This window comes from Podarcis filfolensis (assembly GCF_964270895.1).
Source record: "Podarcis filfolensis genome assembly, chromosome: 10".
Classification (NCBI taxonomy): domain Eukaryota; kingdom Metazoa; phylum Chordata; class Lepidosauria; order Squamata; family Lacertidae; genus Podarcis; species Podarcis filfolensis.
The window spans coordinates 62,717,859-62,740,788 of NC_139612.1; the positions used below are offsets into that span (position 1 = coordinate 62,717,859).

A 22,930-nucleotide genomic window follows, 5' to 3' on the forward strand; every position below is an offset into this window, starting at 1 on the left:
GACAGATCCTGAAGCTGAGGCTCCAATACTTTGGCCACCTCATGAGAAGAGAAGACTCCCTGGAAAAGACCCTGATGTTGGGAAAGATTGAGGGCACAAGGAGAAGGGGACGACAGAGGATGAGTTGGTTGGACAGTGTTCTCGCAGCTACCAGCATGAGTTTGACCAAGCTGTGGGAGGGAGTGGAAGACAGGAGTGCCTGGTGTGTTCTGGTCCATGGGGTCATGAAGAATTGGACGCGACCAAACGCCTAAACAACAACAACAATGCAATAAAAAATTTGGTTTGGCGCAAGCAATTTTTTATTCTGAAAGTGTGATCCTGGGGAAAAAAGTTTGAGAGGCACTGCTGTAAAGTATCCTGGTCCTGAGTTGTTCAAGGTTTCGTAGGTCAAGGCAGGAGCCTTGAACCAGGCATCTGGCCTTTGGAAGGGTGCCTGAAGGAAATGCAGTCCCCAGGCTGCAAAACGTTCCTGAGGCCTTGTATATAGGGTATCTAAATGGAACATCCACGCGTCACTGGAGGGAAGGGCAACACTGGGAGATGCTGTCGTTGTAATGTTCTAAATGTGGGTTTCCTGGAAGGATCTGATAGCCGCTGCTAGAAACAGGATTCTGGACTAGAGAGAGCTTTGCCTGATCCAGCAGAGCTCATGTGTTTTCAATTATGCAATGCATAATGCAGTGTACATAATTAAAATGGGTGAGGCGGGGCACGACAACAGGAGGGCATTTATCGTGTCAGAACTCTTTGATGTGTATATTGAGCATATCTGTGCAGTCAGCACACAGAGACTCCAGTGACAGACCTTGAGGTCTCAAATTTCAGCGGTGCCCTGTGTGACACCAAAATTTGGTGCCCCAACAACTCTTGGCTTCCAGTCTATTTCATAGTTGTGACACCCTCCACAGCGCCCCAAGGCTCTGCACCCGGTTGCACCCAAACCGGCCGCACTTCCCTAAATCCCCCTCTGGAGACACTGTTTTTACACCCCATGGCAGTTGTGGGGAGTGTTTTTTCAGCTCAAGGGCCACATTCCTTCATTGCTGATTTCCTGGGGGCACATGTGAGTGGCGGGCAGGGCCAAAGGGAAAAAGAAGGGGGTAGGGCAATGGATGTGACTCTTTCCATTGTATGGTAGATTGCATTTCAGCCATGTAAAGATCACAGGGTTCTGCACACAGAGACACATCCTTCTTCATTCAGTCAGGTAAGAGGCATTATCCCAGTTGAACAACAGCTAGGCCAAAGCATTCAAGGAGGGTGAACAGCCAAGCTGGTAAGAAGGTTATGTGAGGAGAGGGTGTGCCCCAAAGAGTGTCCCAAGGGTCAGATAGGCCTGAATTTCTTTGTCCCTGGATGTTGGAGTCTTAACTCCTTCAACCTCAGCTAGCATGGGAATTGTAGTCCTCCAACACCTGGTTCTCTACCCCTGCCCTATTGGGTGAGGAGCACTCTTGTGGTGGTTCCCAAATGCAGTGCTCTGCTTTCCCCATAGGACCTAATGGCAGCCATCCATTTCATGAGGGATAGCTCAGTTGGTAGAGCATAAGACTCTTAATCTCAGGGTCTCGCATTTGAGCCCCACACTGGGCAAAAGATTCCTGTATTGCAGGGGATTGGTCTAGATCAGCGGTTCTCAACCTGTGAGTCCCCAGATGTTGTTGGACTACAGCTCCCATCATCCCTAGCTAGCAAGGCCAGAGCTCAGGAATGATGGGAATTGTAGTCCAACAACATCTGGGGACTCACAGGTTGAGAACCGCTGGTCTAGATGATCCTCATGGTGTCTTCCAACTCTATAATTTCATTATTCTGTGATTCTGGGTTAAGAACACCAAAACAGTGAAGGCTAAACCCTCTGTATTGGCATTTGAGGAGAAGAGGGAATTTAGTTTTTTCTCAGCTGTGTCCCAGATTGCAACCTGTTTGTTTTGCCCCACATAGTTTAATGAGAGGCACCGTGAATAAAGCATGCTTATATTTGCATGTTCCCATTCCTTTGTTTACATAAGGCTACCCCTTCATTTGCATCGACCTATCCTGGGTCTGCCTCCCACCACTCCAATGTGCTTGATGCTAGAGCATGTCAAGAACCTGGAGAACCTGATTTTGTAGGGATATGTGTTGATTTTTATTGTTATTATTTATAAAAAATCAGTGGAGTCCAAAAACACTGAACACAAAGAACATTTGTTTATTTTCCAATTTTCTTTTTAATTTTCTCTTGCTTCTTTAATCTGTGTGGTAGTTTGCAGGGGAAGGGGGGGAAACTAGTTTGTACACAGGAAATGTTCAGTAGCACAATTAGCAGGGGTGCCATTTAGATTTCCGCAGGGGGTTATTGGCAAAGAGATTTCTGCGGACAAGGATTCTTTGCTTTTAATTCTTCCCAGAGGAAGGATTTTGCCAAAAGTGGCATCTCCCTTTGCAGCAGGTGCAACAGGGAAGAAGAACTCTGTTCTGCAGTGAACTGGGCAGCCTGCGCTAGAAAAGCAACAGGCAAGCCTACTTTTTATCAGAGCCAATGCTGTGCAGTGGGTAGGATTTTATTGAATCATTTGAAGAACCTATATACCACCCCCTTCCAGTGCACTTGCAACACTCAGGGAGGCTTAAAGCATTCTTTCAAAATACCCCACCCAAATGAGAAATAAAATGGCATAAAATAATAATAAGAAAAAACACAATGAATGAATGAATTCAAAACAGCACAAACCATTCCACACCTTTTCCCACCAGGTCCCCCTCCCTCCCCACGTGTGGTCACACATAACCTTTACTATTGGGCACACATAGCCTTTACTGAGCTTCTGGGGGGTGGTTAATTTCTGTCCTTCTTTAAACCTTAGGATTGCCCTAAGCACACTGATATATCATGCATATGTGTGGTGTTGCTTTGCCTACATAGGGGTCAATGCCTGGAGTACTGAGATTACTATTAGTATATATTATTCATCATCAAGGCATGCTGGAATGCAAACATGAATTAGCTAATGGTGGTGTAAGGGACCCCTGACCATCAGGTCCAGTTGTGGCCGACTCTGGGGTTGTGGCGCTCATCTTGCTTTATTGGCCGAGGGAGCTGGTGTACAGCTTCCGCGTCATGTGCCCAACATGGCTAAGCCGCTTCTGGCGAACCAGAGCAGCGCACGGAAACGCCGTTTACCTTCCCACCGGAGTGGTACCTATTTATCTACTTGCACTTGGACGTGCTTTCGAACTGCTAGTTTGGCAGGAGCAGGGACCAAGCAACGGGAGCTCACCCTGTCATGGGATTTGAACCGCCAACCTTCTGAACAGCAAGTCCTAGGCTCTGTGGTTTAACCCAACGCCACCCGCGTCCCTCTAATGGTGGTGTACATGGGGTCAATCTGTAAAATCATAGAATTTTATTGAATAATTTGTTAAGTTTGTATACAACCCTTCATCCAGAGATCTCAGGGTGGTTCAACCACTGTCTCATGCTGACAGCTTCTAGGAGCTACAGGTGAGAACGGAGTGCAGGGTGGGGACTAAAGGTGTGATCACACTACCCTTGAAGGAGCATGACTTGTCCTTCACCAGAGGTACCACCCCACCCCTAACACCCCTGACACCCCACAGAACCAGTAGCACTCCAGATATTGTTCGACTCCAGCTCCCATCAGCCCCAAACGGCATGGCCAAAGGTCAGGGATGATGGGAACTGTAGTGGAGGGTAACAGCTTCCTCACCCCTAAGTTAGATGCTAATTCAGTGTAGGAATCTCAGCAAATGGATCCGTGACAGATGGCCACCCAACATCTTCTTAAAAACCTCCAGGGAAGGAGAGTCCCAACACCTTCTGAGGGAGTCCATTCCGCTGTCAACCAGCTCTTTCAGAAAGTTCTTCCTGATGTTTCATTGGGTTCTCCTTTCTGGTCACTTGAATCCATACTATCCTCACCATACCCTTCTGAACTAGGTAAGGCAGAGAGAGGTAAGGTAAGTTTGCTTTGTGGCTGAGCAAATCAACACAACCTCGCCAGGGGTGGGGGTGTCTGCTCCCCCAGGTATCACGGAATAACCCCACCATTTGGCCTTCCATCATACATGTCATCTCTTTCATCAGTACCACACTGACGTGCATTTATTCGTGCAAGGTTCAATGTCTTTCCATCGAACCTGCTGAACCACAGATTTTCCAAGGGTTTGGTGTCTCCGCTATGCGTGTGTGACGGGGAAACTGTTGAATCTCTTTCACATATAATGTTCAACTGTCCCCTACATAGCATAGCCAGGGCTAAATTCCTGGGTCCTGCTTTACTGCGCTTGGTTGGCAGGCCTGTTGAGTCACACGCCGCACTGCTTTTGCAGGATACAGATCCTTCTGTAACTCTGCAGGTGGCGAGATTTCTGAATGCGGTTATCTCACACTCAAAAACCACCAAAAAACAACAACAACATCAAAACTAATCGAACTGTTATGATGAGAGTGCATGTCGGAGTTCATCTTCAGTTTTCCTTTTCTGTGATCCGTCCCTTGGAGCTCTCCTGGCCCCTAGCTGTCACTTGGCTCTGCTCAATGACCCACCCTTGCATCGTGGTGTTCACCTTCTGTTGTCGGATATATCTGTTTTTATGCCCCTGTGTTTTTATGTTTGTACATATTTTATGGGCTAATAGCCGTAAATAAATAAATTGAAAATTGAAATTTGTGGCTGAGCTGGGATTTGAACCCGAGTTAACTTAGGACCAAGTTCCATACTCTGATTACAGGGATAGCCAATTTGGTGCCTTAAAGGTGTTGTTCAACTCCCATATAGCTAATGATCAGGGATGAAGGGAATTCTACTCCCGCAATATCCAGAGGACATCCTATTGGCTATGGTTGTTCCATTGACTCTCTTTAGAAGTAGGACCAGTCACATTTAATCCATCCTTACCTGCCTCTCTCCCCCCCACACTTGTTCAGGAAAAAGAAAAGTCTCTGGCAGTGGCACCAGTACAGTGGTACCTCGGGTTACAGATGCTTCAGGTTACAGCCTCCGCTAACCCAGAATTAGTACCTCGGGTTAAGAACTTTGCTTCAGGATGTGAACAGAAATCACGTGGTTGCAGTGCGGTGGCAGTGGGAGGCCCCATTAGCTAAGGTGGTGCTTCAGGTTAAGAACAGTTTCAGGTTAAGAATGGACCTCCAGAACGAATTAAGTTCTTAACCTGAGGTACCACTGTATAGCCTCCCTGGGTTCTATTTTCACCACTGTGTGATTATTCTAACTGCTGGTGACAACTCTTGGTGTTTTCACCTTCCTCTTTCTTCCTGCAATAAGATCCCATTCCCTCCTGGTTTACCATCAGTCTCCATGGAGAACAATTGGTTTCTCTCTTCCTCTTAACAGAATTTTATGAATGTAGGTGCCATGAATCAAATCTTTCCAGAGCAGGCATTCTCTTTCTGCCACACAATGCACAATTATGTGCTCGCTCTGTGTACACTGGCTCACATTTATCAAAGGATCAGCATTTTGCTGCCATTTTAGATTTCATGGAGAGTGAGCAAAAAATGCCGGTTAAACAATGATTCTAATTTCGAGGGAGCAGTTGTTCCCCATCAATACCTAAACAAGCCATATGAGCACCGGTGTTACTGCTACTACTCAGGATCAAGTTGCTAAACGTGGGATCCAGCCAAAGTTTAGCAGAATTTAAATCCACTGTTCATTTCAGTGGAAAATTTAAGCACCACCTGCCATGCTCTCCAACTGAAATGGATGGAATTTACTGAAAGTGCTAAGCTTGGCTGGATCGTACAACTCTTGGACTTTCAGAGAAGCTCATAATCTGCAAAATATCATCTCCTGTTGCACTGAATAGACTTGTTTCAGCTTTCAGGCCAAAAACAGCGGTTTCAAAGTCGGTGGAAATTTTTCCTGAATAACACTTTGATTGTGGGAGCATTCACCTTTTCCCCCCTATTCCGTGCTGTTTCTCCTCCACCTGATGATGCTTTGGTGCCATTTTTCTTCTGCAATGTACTGTTTCTTCCTGTTGAATTGGTCACATGAATCATCTCAACTAATCTGTAAGCATAGGTGAACTCGATGATGTCACAACACGTCACGTTGGCAATCCGATTGGGCAGTGTGATGGTATCACTGAGGACAGTCAGTTGAGTGAGCATGAGCAAGCAATGCTTCCTAAGTTAGACATTTGCATAATTCCTCCCAGCCCTCACTCAGTGAACTGGATGATATCACTACAGCAAGGGGTATCTAGTGTGGTGCGCTCCTGATGTTGTTGGACTACAACTCCCATCATCCATGACTGCTGATCCCTCTGGCTGGGGCTGATGAGAATTGTAGTCCAACACCATCTGGTGGGCACCTCATTGGCTAGCCCTGTGCTACCCTGTGCACACAATCAGAATTGATTTCAGGGTGGGATTCAGGAAAAGACAATATGATTGAATGAAATATTTTTGCTGGGGGTTGTGTGTGTGTGTGTGTGTGTGTGTGTGTGTGTGTGTTTAGCAGTGCTGAAAACATTCCCGGAGAACAGTGTGCAATTTCTGCTTAGCCCTAATTAGTATACATATATATGCTGGCATTGTTTAAGTTACCAATTACAGTGAAGACTGGGATTTAAAAATGATTGAGTCTATTTTTTTTTAAGAGTCAACACATTGCATAATGCTTTTCTTTACCACTTCTGGGTTTTTGGGTTTGTTTGTTTTTTTCTTTTGTTTTGTTTCTTTGCAATTCAGCTTCTTCACCACCGCATAAACACCTCGCATTTATATATTTCAAAGTATAAATCAGTTGTATTACTTTTTTAAAAAATAAATCTCAACTTGACACACGCACTAAATTCCCATTAATGAAAATGACAGCTCAGCATGCCACTTCCTGGAACAAAAAATAGGTTCCTAAATATACCATCTAAACTGTATTGTAGCCAACTGTATCAAGGCTTCCAAAGTGAGCCCTTGCTACTCACAACATATCCCCATGAGAAAATATATCAGATGTAGCCCATTCTCACTTTTCCTACTTCTAGTCCTGTAAAGGATACAAACTTGGCATGATGGTGGGGGTTGCATATCTGTAGCTGAGATTAAAAGACGTAAATGAAACCTGTGTAAAATGTTAACTGGGCTCATAAAGAGGTAAAGGTACCCCTGACCATTAGATCTAGTCGCGGATGACTCTGGGGTTGCGGCACTCATCTTGCTCTATAGGCCGAGGGAGGCGGTGTTTGTCCGCAGACAGTTTTTCCGGGTCATGTGGCCAGCATGACTAAGCCGCTTCTGGCAAAACCAGAGCAGCACACAGAAACGCCGTCTACCTTCCTGCTGGAGCGGTACCTACTTATCACTATTTATCTACTGAGCCAGTGTGGTGTAGTGGTTAAGAGCGGTAGACTCATAATCTGGTGAACCGGGTTCGCATCTCCACTCCTCCACATGCAGCTGCTGGGTGACCTTGGGCTAGTCCCACTTCTCTGAAGTCTCTCAGCCTCACTCACCTCACAGAGTGTTTGTTGTGGGGAAGGAAGGGAAAGGAGAATGTTAGCCGCTTTGAGACTCCTTCGGGTAGTGATAAAGCAGGATATCAAATCCGAACTCTTCTTCTTCTTCTTCTCTACTTGCACTTCGATGTGATTTCTAACTGCTAGGTGGGCAGGAGCAGGTGGGCAGGACCAAACAACAGGAGCTCACCCCGTCGCGGGGATTCAAACCACCAACCTTCTGATCGGCAAGCCCTAGGCTCTGTGGTTTAGACCACACTGCCACCCGCGTCCCTAACTGGGCTCACATACAAATCCTTTATGTAGCCAAAACCTACCTCCTCCTTATGTGTGGAAGATGCCACAGTTGGACACCCCTCCCCTGCAATAACAGCACAGTGAGGACTGAACATGCTTAGAGGGCACAGAATCCTGAGTATTTATTCTAGGGAAAAGGGGTGGGGGAACTGAGGGTGGGAAGGGGTAATGCCATAGAGTGTTCTGGAATTGGGCAGGCTGGCATAAGCCCCAGAAACCCTCTGCACCTCAGCCTTATGTCACGGGTTCCACTTGCAGAACTCTTGTTTCCCAACAGAGCGTTTCATGGGACCTTCATGGCAATACTATTGATCATCATCAGTTAGGAATGCTGTTCTTTCTAGTGCTGTAAATCTCTTCCCCAAAAAAGGAAGGAGGGAAGTCTCTGTTTGATCATTCCAAGACGATCTCCTCTGCTGGTCCCATCACCTGAGAGGGTCTCTAGGGAAGAAGGCAGTCTTTCAGATTTTTGAGACCCAAGTCAATTAGAGCTTTGTGAGTACTTTGAATTGGTCCTGGAACTGACCCAAGCTAGACAGGCCAGTGAGTTGACTCAGCAGAGGGCAGCTTCCTGAGTTCCTATTTCCTATCTTTTTTTCTTTTCTTTTACCCCTTTAATTGCACTTCACTCTGCTCTCTTTAGATTTGACAAGCAGATCATAACTGACTGTAAACTGAAATAAACATATCAAGGACATTCATATGATTTGTATTAAAATGTTTGCAGGCAATTTATTTTGGGGTTTTTTAAATTAAAAAACACTTAAAAAAACAAGCTTCATAGTTTGCAAACTTCTTCAGGTGCAGAAATAAAATAGCTGGCAAAAAAAAAATCAGCAGCAACTGATCGCTTTTAAGATGTTCACAAGCAAACCAGGTTCAGAAGAACTTAACAGGTTCTCAAGAGCTGATTTGATGATGTGAAACTGTCACTGTGTAGCCATGGGAGTGGGGGAAATCCCACTTTTTGACAACTGTAAAAATGATAAAGGGCTTTACAGTTATTTCTCTCTATCCTTTTCTCTCTCTTTTCCCCTCTTCCTTTTTATTTTTTGGGGGATTTAAAAAAATCATTCTTGTTTTGTTGATTAGTCTCATTCTCATTGTATTTTGTGTCAAAAAAAATCTATTAAAATATTTAAAATAAGTAAAGTGCAAGGATTGTGTAAAGCAGGAGTTGCTAACCTGTGGCCCTCCAGGTGTTTCTGGGTGACTGTTGCCGTAATTCCTGACCACTGGCCATGCTGGCTGGGACTGATGGGAGTTAGAGTTCAGCAACATCTGGGGAGCACAGGTGAGCCCCTCCTAATGGGGGCATGTGCCTCACTGCTGCCTCTCTGCATAAGATACCAATATTGCAGTTCAGAAAATAGATAAACCAACAGAAACAGACTCTTTAACCCCTGTGTTCCCACCATGTACAGCGGCTGGAGCTGTAAGCACATAGCCTGGCTGAAGAACCAGCTGTTTCAGAGCTTAGTTGTTTCGATGGGGAATTTGGGGGAACCCAGACCAGCGCTACCCAGTCTCTAGGACAGATGCACAGGCTTCTCTTAAGAGAGCTGTGTGGATGCGGCCGTACTTAGCTGGATTAGGCAAGCACCCTCCCCATGTATAGCACCCATTTTCACACACGATTCCTCTTTCGGCTGGGCTAGGGAATCGCCTGCGGAAATATGCCCCCGTGCTGGATTAGAGTGTTTATATTTAGCATTCCAAAAGAATACAAATAAGGGCCACTGATTACCAAAGTTACTGCACCCTCACTTCTCTTAAAATAACATCGTAAGTCACTGCCAGCGTGTTTGCCTTGATCTGGGGAGAAACAGATGCAAGCAGAAGCAACAGGGTTTTGCTGGAGGGTGCAGCTACAGGAGTGGGTAAGTAAGTGGGTGGGGAGAGTCCAGGAGGCTGAGGCAGATCACCACACAGTGTTGCTGCTGCTGAATAAAAGAGGGGACTGCATGCAGTATGGTTCACCTGCGGCCTAGGACCCACATACCTACGGGACCGCCTCTCCTGGTATGCCCCGCGGAGGACCTTAAGGTCCACAAATAACAATACTTTGGAATTCCCGAGCCTCAAGGAGGTTAGATTGGTCTCAACTAGGGCCAGGGCCTTTTCAGCACTGGCCCCGACATGGTGGAACGCTCTGTCACAAGAGACTAGGGCCCTGCGGGACTTGACATCTTTCCGCAGGGCCTGCAAGACAGAGCTGTTCCGCCTGGCCTTTGGTTTGGACTCGGTCTGACCCTTATGTTTCCCTCCCCTTATGGTCTTGATTTATCAGCTATTTTAAAATGAGGCTGCATTTTAAATTGCATTTTAACCTGTATTTTAAATTGGGTTTCCCCCCTCTCTTTTTCCCCTATTATGTTTCTACTGTGATTTTATTTTATTGGTGTTAGCTGCCCTGAGCCCGGCTCTGGCTGGGGAGGGCGGGGTATAAATTATTATTATTATTATTATTATTATTATTATTATTATTATTATTATTATATTAGTGGAAAGGAGGGAGGGTGGAGTAAGATAGAGGCTCCCCACCTGCTTAAGAGTTCACCAGAGTTGTCAACATCGACTTCCTCTCTGGTGGGGTGAGGGAGTCAAGGGCAGCGACAGTGAAGGGCTGTGTCTCAAAGGTAGGCTACATGCTTTGCATTTGTAGGGCGCCAGGTTCCATTCTCGTCATTTATAGAATCACAGAATCGTAGAGTCGGAAGGGGCTCCGATGGTCATTTAGTCCAACCCCTTGCAATGCAGGAATCTCAACTAAAGCATCCATGACAGATGGCCATCCAACCTCTGCTTCAAAACCTTCAAGGAAGGAGAGTCCGCTGGAGGTTTCTAAGCAGAGGTTGTACGGTCTTGGATGCTTTAGTTGACATTCCTGCATTAGAAGGATCTCATCCTGGAAAGTCAAGAGTAGACCAGGGTGGAGAATTAGATTGGAAGGTGGTGGACTCTCCTTCATTGGGAGATTTTAAACAGTGTTTGGACAGCTATCCGTCAAGGATTCTTTAGTTGTGGTTCCTACTTTGCAGGGCTTGGGTATCTCTTCTAGCTTTACAGTTCTATGACTCTTAAGTGAGGGAGCTAGGGCCAAACGCACACCTCGACCTCTCTGTCTGGTTCTCTAGACTCCCCCCAGCTACACATCATGCTCTCCATTCACACCCTCTATCCCCAGGCAAACACTCTATACCTTGTGTGTTCTTGCCTTGCTGTTAGGTGTTCTTGAACTGTGGTAAAGCCCTTTGCTTGCCTGGGTGTACGGGTTTGTGTGTATGGGTGCATGGTGGAAACCTCTGACTGGCATTTAGCCTAGCGTACTAGGTAAGAGTCATGACCATTGCTCAGTCCTGTGCACCACCAGCGTGTGGCTTCTTAGAAGGTAGATCATGAGGGCATTCAGCTCCACCCCCAAAATACTGAGCTGGATGGGCCAATGATCTGACGGCATAAGGCAACTTCATATACTTTCTGTGTAAGTATCTGAATCAAGGATACATCAGTTCTCGCCCATAATTGATTCAGTAGCTCATTCCTTCTTGGTGCGTTGCTATTCTCTCTTGCCGCTGCCCCCACAGCTATTTGAAATGAAAACTTTTGCTATTACTAACATTACGTTTATCTCTTTATGTTTGCAGACAGATCTTCATGCATAGTAATATTGAGTTTTGTAGTCTTTAATCCCAAGTAAATGTTCATAGAATTGCACCCTCCGCTATAGTATAAAAATACTATACAAGCTTCTCCTTCTCCACCCTGGGAATTTTAGGCTGTGATCCTATGCACTTTTACCTAGGAGTAAATGTCAGTGAAGAGGGTGATACTACATTCTCTTTAACAATACAAAGGATTACACAGTTAAATGCTCACTGGAATTATTTTTCTTTGGCTCTTATATGTTGTTTCTTGTCTGCTTTGTCTGGTTGGCTGAACATTGGAAGATTCAGGACAGATTTTTTTAAAAAAACAACAACAACACAACTTCATGCAGTGCATAGAGAAACTATGGAACTCATGCCCACTGGATAAAGTGGTGGCCACCAAGTTCAAAAGAGGATTTGGTACAAGCTATGATGGCTATGCTCTGCCTTCCCCCACTATCTCTCACCATTAAACTTCATGACCCCAGAGGCTTTTCCCTCTTTACTTTTACCCCACAATGCAAAATTTGATACACCTCTATCATGTCTCTCCTTTCTCACTTTCCCTCCTAAACTAAGAGACTTCAAAGGGAGTAATGTGGTTGGGGGAGCATTTTGATTGATTGATTGATTGATTGATTGATTGATTTATACATACCCTGCCCATCTAGCTGGGTTTCCCCAGCCACTCTGGGCAGCTTCCAACAAAGTATTAAAATACAGTGGTCTGTTAAACATTAAAAAGCTTCCCTAAACAGGGCTGCCTTCAGATGTCTTCTAAAAGGCTGGTAGTTGTTCTTCTCTTTGACATCTGTTGGGAGGGCGTTCCACAGGGCGGGTGCCACTACCAAGAAGGCCCTCTGCCTTGTTCCCTGTAACTTGGCTTCTCGCAGTGAGGGAACTGCCAGAAGGCCCTCGGCGCTGGACCTAATTGTCTGGGCAGAACGATGGGCAGAAGGCAAGGAAAGGTTTAAGCAATTATTGTCTCCTTCCCTCACCCAGTCCACCACTCTTCCACTCAATCAGAAGCAATCCGCATCTGCTTTACTCAATAAAACAAGAATCCTGGAGCAGAGACTGCTGGATGTTTCTTTTCTCTTTTGTGGACCTCTTGAAAATCGGTGGGGGTCTAGGCAGACCGCTTAATGATTTATTTTGTTCTGCAAATCAAAGCGCATGGACACACCATATTTTAATAACTGTGGTTTCGTTCTTTTGATCCACTGGACATGCCTCTTTTTATGAGCAAAGTTGTTTGAATATGTATCTCAGTCTGCACCAAAAATAAGTCCAAATATTCCAGTCCAGAGTAATGCCTTCCAGGAGTCCCAGCTCCCATCAGCCCCACAAACTCAACAAAGAACTAATAAGGATTGGGGGAAGCCACGTACGCCACCTTGAGCTCCTTGGAGGAAAAGGTGGGGTATATGAGCAATAAATAAATAATAAATATTTGGAAACCATGGATCTCTTAAATGTGGAGGGGCGATCATACCTGTCCTTTCTTCTCCTGAAGTTCATGTGATGTTCTGAAAGTCCGAACAGAACCTGTATATGCATGGATTCATGCTCCTTGATGACATGTGCAAGTCATATGCCCATAGGCTCTCTTCAAACATTTAGATCAATGTATAGAGAAGGTTGGGACGCGGGTGGCGCTGTGGTCTAAACCACAGAGCCTAGGGCTTGCTGATCAGAAGGTCAGCAGTTCGAATCCCCGTGACAGGGTGAGCTCCTGTTGCTCGGTCCCAGCTCCTGCCCACCTAGCAGTTCGAAAGCACATCGAAGTGCAAGTAGATAAATAGGTACCGTTCCGGCGGGAAGGTAAAGGGCGTTTCTGTGCGCTGCTCTGGTTTCACCAGAAGCGGCTTAGTCATGCTGACCACAGAAGCTGTCTGTGGACAAACACCGGCTCCCTCAGCCTATAGAGCGAGATGAGCGCCACAACCCCAGAGTCGTTCGCGACTGGACCTAACGGTCAGGGGTACCTTTACCTTTACCTTTATAGAGAAGGTTAGGACTATGGGTATGGACATGATTATCTGCTTTTCTCCATGCCCCTGATACTTGAACAGGGCTCTGATTAATTGTGCAGGTCTCCACACCCATCTCTGATCATTGCAGGTTTTTCCTGCTATGTCTGAGTGGCTGTTTGCATCCTTGCATTACATTTCCCTCCACATGTATTCTCATATTTATTTTAAAACACATTTTGTGGTTTGATGCTAAACACACCCTGATATTTTATGATAGGGCAATATAGAAAAATCACTAAAATAAAATAAAATAAATAGAAATTGGGATTGGACTTTTGGAATTGCCTATATTTACAATAATCAACTCTGAAAGCATGAAATAATACCAAATAGTGTTTTTGTTGTTGTTGTTGCTGTTTGCTGGTTAAATTTATAATCCATCTCTCCACTCCATGGTGTTCAAGGCAGCTAAGAACAGTGATGTTCAAAATAATCATTGGCCCAAGTTGTTATTTTAAAAAAATCTGCTTAAATTTCAGTAGGCATAAAAATGTTGACAAGGGAATGCTTTTCCAGCGAAGAATGTCACAGAACTTCATTAAACTTGCACATTTTAATTTATAGACCTAGATGCAAATTTAGAAATATCTCCTATGTGTTAAGTTCACCTTCGCCTAGTTAGGAAAGGCTGCCACCAGGTGAGCTTGTTCCCTGTTGATGGGCATTTCCAAGTTCCCTGCTGCTTTCCCCTTCTTAGGGTCCTTTATCTTGACTTCACAGCCCTTCAAACAGCAATAGCCACAGGTCTTGATGGCCGTGTTCTATCTGCACTGTTGAAAGCAATGTGCTTCCGGATACCAGTCGTTGGGAATCACAAGTGGGGGAGAACGCTGTTGCAGTCAGGTCTCGCTTGCAGTCTTCCCAGAGGTATCTGGTTGACCACTTTGAGAACAGGTTGCTGGGCTGGATGGGCCTATTGGCCTGATCCTGCAGGGCCTTCTTATGTTCTTAGAGAGTGCCATCAAGCAGAGGACTGTTCTCTGTAAAGTGGGGTGCATATCCACCCTACAAACGCCTGTGGTTTTTAACATGTATATGTAATGTAAGCATACCGCCTGCCTGTGAGTGTCAGAGAGAGGGTGTTTGTACAGGAACGGACATGATCAAGTGGTGATAGGGTCAAGAGACTGAGATCCTAATATGTCTAGGGCCCAACTGCAGGAAACTGGGGGAAAGGAGGAGGAAGGGAGTTGTTGTGGAAAAGAAATAGAGGATAGTGATATAAAGAATCCAGAACCGTTTTTCCTTTTTTTAAGGCAAAGGATAGCCTTAAATGATAGTCCGGAGAGCTTGGTTGGTTAGAGCATGGTGCTGATAATGCCAAGGTTGTAGGTTCGATTCCCGTATGGGATCGCTGCATATTCTTGCATTGGACTAGGAACTGATCCTCAATTCTACAGTTCTATGATTCTAAGTGTTGTTCTTGCTATGGTACATATCTGTTGTCTGGGCAATTTGCAGAATAGTCTCCATACTAAACAGGGATTTCCTAATGGAAGCCTCCCCAGAAAATCTAACCAATCACATCTGCTTGGCTGGCAGTTGAAGGCTTCCCTGCACACACTTCACTCCCCTCTTCCTCTTGCTGCTGAGGGTGAGCAACGCAACGTAGTTTCTTGTGTTGGACCATCCCAGTGGCTGCAGGCATCTTCATTCTCTCCCTGTGTCTCACCTGGTTGTGGTTGTTTGTCGCTGATGTGCTAAAACTCACGGTGGCACGGACTGGTGTGTGTCACACAAACGGTGCACATAAACGTGTTGCATTCGGGGGCAGCCCTACCCTTAGACAGAGTGAAGCAACTCCCTCAGGTGGCCGACGCTGGCGTGCAGGTGGTGAAGTGGTGAAGGACAGAGCTTTGTGTACCACGCAGCTCTGGAGGGAGCCAGCTGAATCGTGAGAGAGAATGGCAGCACTGCAAGCATCCTGCTCACCCCTGAGACATTCTGGGATCAAATCGGAAGCCAGGGTGGTTTCTGCAATTCCAAGAATGTCCCGGACAAATAGGGATAGTTGGAGGGTATGAGATAGAAAGAGAACTGCGAGTAAATTAATGTGTTGCTCCACCCACTTTTGCCCTTGGCCCCGTCCAAATAGTTTTTCAGGCTGAAAATTTCCCCCACCCCTTCCTAGCCTGCCTGATTGTTATGGAATAATTGAAAGTACCTGCAGAAGCCAGAAGGTTCTAAGTAGTACCATTACAACATCTATATTACAAGACCCTCCAAGCATCCCTATTTTTCAGGAACAGTCCCGGATTTACAGAAGCCATCCCAGTTTCTGATTTAATCCTGGACTGTCCTGCTTTTCCTTAGGGCATGTCTTTTCCTTAGGGCATTTTTCACCAGAGAAATGTTGGAGGATATGGCGTTATTTTAACCCAGCATTCCTCAGCCTGGTATCCTGCCAAACTTTTCTGGGCCACCCCTGCCTTGGTTGCATAAACTCATCCCTCGTGCCCCCTACCTAAAGGAAAATTTATACCCCACCCCATCAATCAGCCCGGATATTGAGATCCAGCTCTGAGGGTCTTCTGGCAGTTCCCCCACTGTGAGAAGTTAAGTCACAGGGAACCAGGCAGAGGGCCTCCTCGGTAGTGGCACCCTCCCAGCAGATGTCAAGGAGAAAACCAATTATACAACCTTCTGTAGACCTCTGAAGGCAACCCCATTTTAGGAAGCTTTTAATGTATGATGCTTCTTTGTTTTGTTTGTATTCTTGTTGGAAGCCACCCAGAGTGGTTGGGACAACCCAGACAGATGGGTGGCATACAAGTGATACATTATTATTATCATTACCCTATGAAAAGCATTGCTCAGAATAGTGGTTTGCATGACCCACTAAGGAAGAAAGTAACGCAATAAAATTTAGAACAGTAACAGCTGATTTCACATTTATTCAAAATCCAGTTTAAAAACTATTTAATCTAATTAAACGGAATTGGTGAACTTGAGCCAGTGATACCAGCTTTTCAAAGCCTGGTAGCTCTTTATACTCCCAGTACCCCCTCTTCTCACCCTGCTCCAGGTAATCCCACTGCCCTCCAGGGTGCAGTATCCCTCATTTTGGGAACCACTTCTTTAGTTGGGGTGGGGTGGGGTTGGACTACAACTCCCATCAGCCCCAGCCAGCATGATAGGAGTTGTTGCTCAGGTTGTGCCGAGGCTGCCTTAGCCAGGGTTGGAAGCAGAACGAAATGCGGGGGAAAGATCCACAGTCAAAAGAGAGGGCAAGCCAGGAAAACTGGGTAGACCCGGGAAATGGTGGTTTTGTGTGTTTGTGGTTGTGCGGCTGGCTCGATCAGGATTTACACACACAAGCATTGCACCATATGTGGCTTTCTGTCCCTTGTGGCGCAGTCTCTCCTCCTATTCCATAAAGCCAAGGGGGTTTTTTGGTGTGTGTTTTTTGAACTGAGTTAAACCTTTTTTTTTTTTTAGAGTGATCTGGGGAGAGGGGGGGCGCTATGGATTATCCTCTCACCCCCACCCCCCAACCCCATAGTTTGTGGTGATGGCGGTGGCGTTGCCAGGCTGCTTCCTCGCACTTTGTGGGCAAGGCAGTGAAACCGACAGAGTGAATGACAAGTTGTTTACAGGTTTCCTTGAAGGGGCCTCTGGTATATTTCAATCTGTCAAAGTTGCTTTTCTTTCTCCAGAACAATGCTTGATTGTTGTGTAGGGTGTTTTTTTTCTTTCTTCCCCTTCCCCTTCCCCTTGCACAGAGACTTTTTATTTTTTTTAAAAAAAAATGAAGAGGTGAGAAAATTATATATATATATATAGGATATCACACACACACACACCATGTACACAAACCCTTTGGGAATATTGAAGATTGTCCTTAGGTGTTCAGAGTTTCTTTTCTTCCCCTTTCTCCCTCTCTTTCTCCTTTCCTCCCTCCCTCCCTTTCTTCTAACTCCTCTCAATGAGTTGCTAAGTGCTTTTCTGTATTAAGCCAGCAGCCCTTGTTTAAGTTTCTTTTTGGCCACTGATCTCCCCCCTAGCTTGCCTCCCTCCCCTTGGCAGATCTTTCTCTCTACAAAGGGCAGAGTGATGGGTGTCAGGCTTGCCTATTAGATAATTCTGGTCAACAGAATCTGGCAGAGATTTTTTATAATAATGATAATAATAATAATAATAATAATAATAATAATAATAATAATAATAATTAATAATAATAATGGTGCAAACACACACTCACATGTTCACTGCCTGCCTGTGCCAACTAACAGCTATGTAGACCTATAAATTAAGACACATATTGAATATAACAAATTTCTACATGCTATTCAGGTACTGATCCTCTCCCTCCGACTTCATATTTGTGGAGCCGAGGCTTGACTAGCAGAAATTTGCCAAGGACTCATTCAGTATGTGGTTGTGTTCTGCGTGTGTTGTTGTTGTGCAACAGAGATGCTCACAGAGAAAGAGAAACAGGGAGAGGGACTTTTGCAACTGATTTCTCCCCTCTTAAAAGATTAAGCGAATGGGGAGAGGGAAATGATCTTTAGCGGCAGAATTAGATATTGGGATATCCAAAGTGTGTGTCCGTCCATATCAAGATAGGGAAAACATAATTTGGCCACACTAGGGGAAGATCCTAGACGGGGAAATTGCTTAGGTTGTGTGTGTGTGTGTGTGTGTGTGTGTGTGTGTGTAACACGTGCGTTTCTATTTATAACTGCATTTCTGCTGGAATAAGTGTTGCAAATGTGCATATTCCACACCTCCCCATTCCCAGTAACGCCCCCCCTTCCCTGTCCTGAGCACATTGGGGATATCGAGGCTGGAGGTGGCGATTGCTATTTTATTTTGCGAGCACAAATTTTGGGTTTTGAAATTGGCACGATCCTGCATGAAGCTTTCAGATGTGCGTGCGTGTGTGTCACAGACAAGTAGTGGTTGCGTGTGTGTGTGTGGCTATTGGAGAAGAGGAGAGGATGAAAGGAGCTGACTTTGCAAGGGGCGGGGGGCGGGGGGCTGTGACAAGGAGAGGGGCAATAAAGGCAAAAGCGGACAGGCACCCCTGAGGTTGGCGGAGGCTGCTGCCTGCTTGTCAGACCCCAGCCATGTGGCGCGGCGGTGGGGGGAGCTTGCTCGACGCTGTCTCCTTCAGCTAAAGTGCGCTACCCCTTTAAGAGACTGGTCAAGGAGTCCCTAGCTCACAGAGCGAGAGCGAGCGAGAGAGAGAGAGCGAGAGAGAGAGAGAGAGAGCGAGAGAGAAAAATCAATCGGTTTAGGAGGTTTGGATTCACTTGACAGGTTCAGTTGGAGGCGATCATAGCTGGCTACTGTGACAAAGGGAAAAAAAATTGCGCTTTTTTTATTTCCCCCTTCAGCATGCTCACTGACCCCGATTTACCCCAGGAGTTTGAAAGGTGAGTCCAGGAGATCAGTGTGTGTGTCTGTATATATTTATAATATATCTGCTTTGCATGCATTCGCTACTGGGGTGTGTGTGCGTGCGCGCGTTTAAATATTATGATGATGATTTGAGATCTTTCCAATGTTGTTAAAGTGCAACTTTCCCTGTATGCGCGTCAATAATATATATGTATATATATATATATTTAAAAAGAAAAATCCGGAGTAGTAAAACAAACAAACAACCATGCACTTTATCTCCCTCCCAGCATGCAGTAATGTCAGATTACTCCTGATCTATGTTTGCTGTTTGCTATTTTTTTCCTCTCTCTCTCTCTCTTCTCCAACCGCGCACCATTTCCATCTCCTGAACTAGATTGAAAGGGATCACCCAAAGTCCTGTAACCTACTTCGACAGCGATGCCTTTCGGATTTTGTTTAGCTCCCTGCTAGAGATTTGAATGAACATCATCATGACTGTATATCTCTGTCTTTTGCTCCGCCGCCGCCCCTCTTTCTGTTCTCCCCACCCCCCCCCAACCCCGCCGCTCCCGGCTCCTTCTTCTGAATTAATCTACTAGATAATGAGAAGCAACAATGTCTTAGAAGACATTTTTTTGGTCTTTATTTAAAAGGGAAGGGAGGGAAATTAAATCTTCCTTGCCTTTTTGGAGAGAGCGCTTCCTGGAATGAATGGAAGAACTGGCGAGGCTTTAAACTTTCAATTTGATCCTTCCATTAAAAAAAAAAAGTTTCTAGGAAGCACATGACTCCCCTCCCCTCCCGTTGGTAGTGGTGGTTGATCTAATAGGAGTGACTATTTGGAGGCAAGTTAACATCATCCCAAGCTTGAGCAAGCAAAATAATAAACTAAAACACAGAAAGTGGATTTGGGAAGCGGAGAGAGTGGAGTGGAACAGTTCATTCTGAATTTATCAGTACCTCTTTCTGACTGCGTGTCAAAACCTGCTCTTTTGATTTATGACCTGTTTGCCTTACCATCCTCTTCCCCTGTACTTCTACCACCCACTTGCCAAAGTTTAGAAGTCCTTCAGATCCTAGCTGTTCATGAGGTCTAGATCCCAAGTCTCCTTCTCCTCCCATAGATTGCTCAGTTCACATGAATCTTGACTTTTGCTAACTATGTTTGAAGATTACTCTCAACCACTTGTACACTGTACTTCGGGAAGAACCAAGATCATCCCACTCTGACTGCATCCCCATCCCACTTCCCCCCCTGTATTTTAAGCTTGTAAATAGCCCATGTTTGGCTATGAGGAGGGACTCAAAGCCTTTGCATTTCTAAGTGGCTCTTTATAAAGAAAAATGAAAAGGCTTTAAATTGTCAGAGCGCACGTTTCCCAGCTTCCCCTCCCCACGGTTCATGAAAGCTACATTCTGCATAAACATTTGGTTGCATCTGACTATGTAATGCAAGCTAGGTGATAGACCAGCTGGTAAAAAAATATGGTAAGCCAAGCTGTTCAGCTTTCAGATTGCTGAATTTGATAGTAAAAGGCACAGGGAGGAAAATATCCGTCAAACATCTTAAGAGGGCAGAGAAGTTGCAAGTATAGAGTGCAAAGAATACTAGATTGCCAGAGAACAAACTAGCTAGGGGTGTATGTGTACAGATACACGTATTCATATATGTATGTACACCGATGTGTGTGCACCTATATAGCTTTATATACCAGTATAAAGCAACTGAAATCAGTAAGGGGGGTGATGGTTGTTCTGAAAACTACTGTATTTCGTAACTCTAACCCTTGAGAGAGAACACTTTGGGTTGGCACTTCTGAATGCCTTCCAAGGTTTTATTTGATCCAATTAATTTCTCTCCTTTGTTTAAAATCGCTGACATTTTCCCCCCTCCCCCATTTCATAATATTGTGATACGGACATACCTGCGAGAACTTAACTGTTTATCTTAGTAAAAATCCTAGGTTAACTTGGCAAAAACTGGTTTCTTTTTTTCTTTTCGGGAAGGGGAAGAACTCAAGAGGTTTCAAGCTATTCTGCATGGCATGTCCATAGCAACATGCTTACAAATATATAAAGTGTTTTTGTTTTGTTTTGCTATCTCTGTGTAACTTTTCCTCTGAGCTGAATAGGTGCAGAAGGCAGGAATATAAACGTGTGTTCTCTCTTCCTATGTCCTGCTTTAAAGAGCTCGCTTTCATTTTCATTTTGAAACTCAACTTTTGAGTTGATTGCCCTCTTTCTTTTTCATCTCCCTGATGAGGTGTGTGTTCAGAGTTTTACTCTTATTTTTGTTTGTTTGTTTGAAGGCGGGAGAAGTACTGGTTAAATAATCCATATGTTATTAGCCTTAACAGACATGTAGCTATCAAGGTATATAGACAGAAATAGTTAAATGGAGGGGGGGAGGACGAGAATGAAACCTTGCCATACAATTCTTTTTATTTACCATTTTCCATCTGTGGTTTTAGCTGGTAATACAAACCAATATCTCTGTTAATCATTACCATTTGTTTACATTCTCTGTGTTTGACTGTAGTTACACACACATGGAGATCTGTACAGGTTGTGGAAGTTATTCACAACACAACATGCACAATTCACATGAAAACTCGGGTTGCGTAGATAGAGGATGTTCTTGCAATCTCTCCATCCTCCGCACACACACACCCGGCCCTCTCGGAGCCTAATGTTGTTTGTGCATTTTGCTGAAATCAGTGTTCTCACCTGTCAGACCCAAACTACATTGTTATTAATGCTTACAAGGCCCGTTCTGCACAGGCCGTGGGGTGGGCTACAAGGAGACATTGATTTTATGATTCAGGCATTTTGGGTGGTAGTCCAGTTTCTCAGTCGCCAAGTTTTTCTAAGGAAGAGGGATTCCGCACCCCCCCTTCGCCTTTCTAGCACATTGATTTATTCTGAAACTTCCATAACTTCACTTTACATCTTGTGGGGAGGCAGTTGTCTCTCATGGAAAGTGAGTTGATCCAGTTTCTCTTTTGCTTTGCTTGTTTCCTCCCCCTCCCCTTGCCCTTAACTTTGGTAACACAGAAGCCTAGAAAGAAAAGTGTCTATTGCATCCTCGAGAAAGACTGTGATGAATCTGTGACCATATTATCCTCATTGATGAATTAGCTGTTTGCTGATCCAAACTCAGGGCAGGTTTAGCAAGCACACAGAGAGATTGTCCATCCCTTTTGTTGTTCATGTTATTTTTAAATCGAGAAGGGGTTCTACCAAAACTTTGAAAGGCACTCCAGACAGCTGAAATGTCGAGTGCAAAAGGTTCTGAGAGGTTCCAGCTAGAACAAGCTTTCTGTTTCTCTGGAATTATTGAGTGGTGGGTTTTGATGAGGCACTATGTGACCGCCCAATTTTATTCTAGGGTGTGCGTTAAATAAATAAAATATACACCACCAAGATTTAATTTTCTTGCTTTTTTCAAAATAGAGACACAGCCTATGTTAGATACAAACAGGCAAGTCAAGGTGAAGTTCTGACTTAAGCAATTGATGGGAGGGACCTGTAACTTCAGCATTAGGGACGTTGCTGTGAAATTTTACAAGAACAATTAAGAGCTCAGAAACGCCTGGCATAAACGCTGAATGTCTTCATAAAAACCTTGTCAGTGGAAAAACAAAAGGGGCTGCTTGACAACGTTCGTGGTGTGTGGGATGCTTTTTTCAAACCTAAAGTAACTGGCGTATGTTGTCATGATTTCTCTGTAGACCCAAAGAATAGGCATAGGAGGACGGAGATGGGCACATTGACCCACGAGTCTTCAAAGTGAAGGATGGGTTGTGCTCTTGATAAACAACAGGGGAGGGAGGAAAGGAAGGAATGTTTCATGCAAAATATTTATTGGCTCACTTGCTCTAAAAAATAATAATTATAATAGGGGGATCCTAAATCAGCAGCTGACAAGGAAAGTTCAAGGTGGTAGTTTTTTTAAGTAGTCTATGGGGCAGTAATATATTTGTGAATTGTGTTTTTCTTGTCATCTTTGTCCCTTGCTGAATTTGTTTTAGTGTTCCTTCGGTGCCACTAAATGACAAATCCTTTCCCTGCCTATATGGCAGTTTTTGTCTTAGCTAAAGTTTCCCAGAA

At 44.8% G+C, this 22,930-nt stretch overlaps 1 protein-coding gene across 16 annotated transcripts in view; it reads left to right on the top strand.

Moving 5' to 3' along the window:
* The window catches only part of SOX5 (SRY-box transcription factor 5), a 770,837-nt gene that overhangs the window by 352,393 nt on the left and 395,514 nt on the right, over positions 1-22,930 (top strand). The window contains exons 1-2 of one of the 16 annotated variants that reach the window (XM_083572713.1): positions 18,270-18,344; positions 18,814-18,852. The exons of 10 other annotated variants lie outside the window; for them this stretch is intronic. In XM_083572713.1, coding sequence (XP_083428839.1) covers positions 18,815-18,852 — 38 coding nt within the window. In that variant the 5' untranslated portion in view covers positions 18,270-18,344; position 18,814. Of the gene's footprint in view, positions 1-18,269; positions 18,345-18,526; positions 18,853-22,930 lie in introns of those variants that run through there. 5 more of the 16 variants (XM_083572716.1, XM_083572717.1, XM_083572729.1 and 2 more) reach the window with 5 other exon arrangements.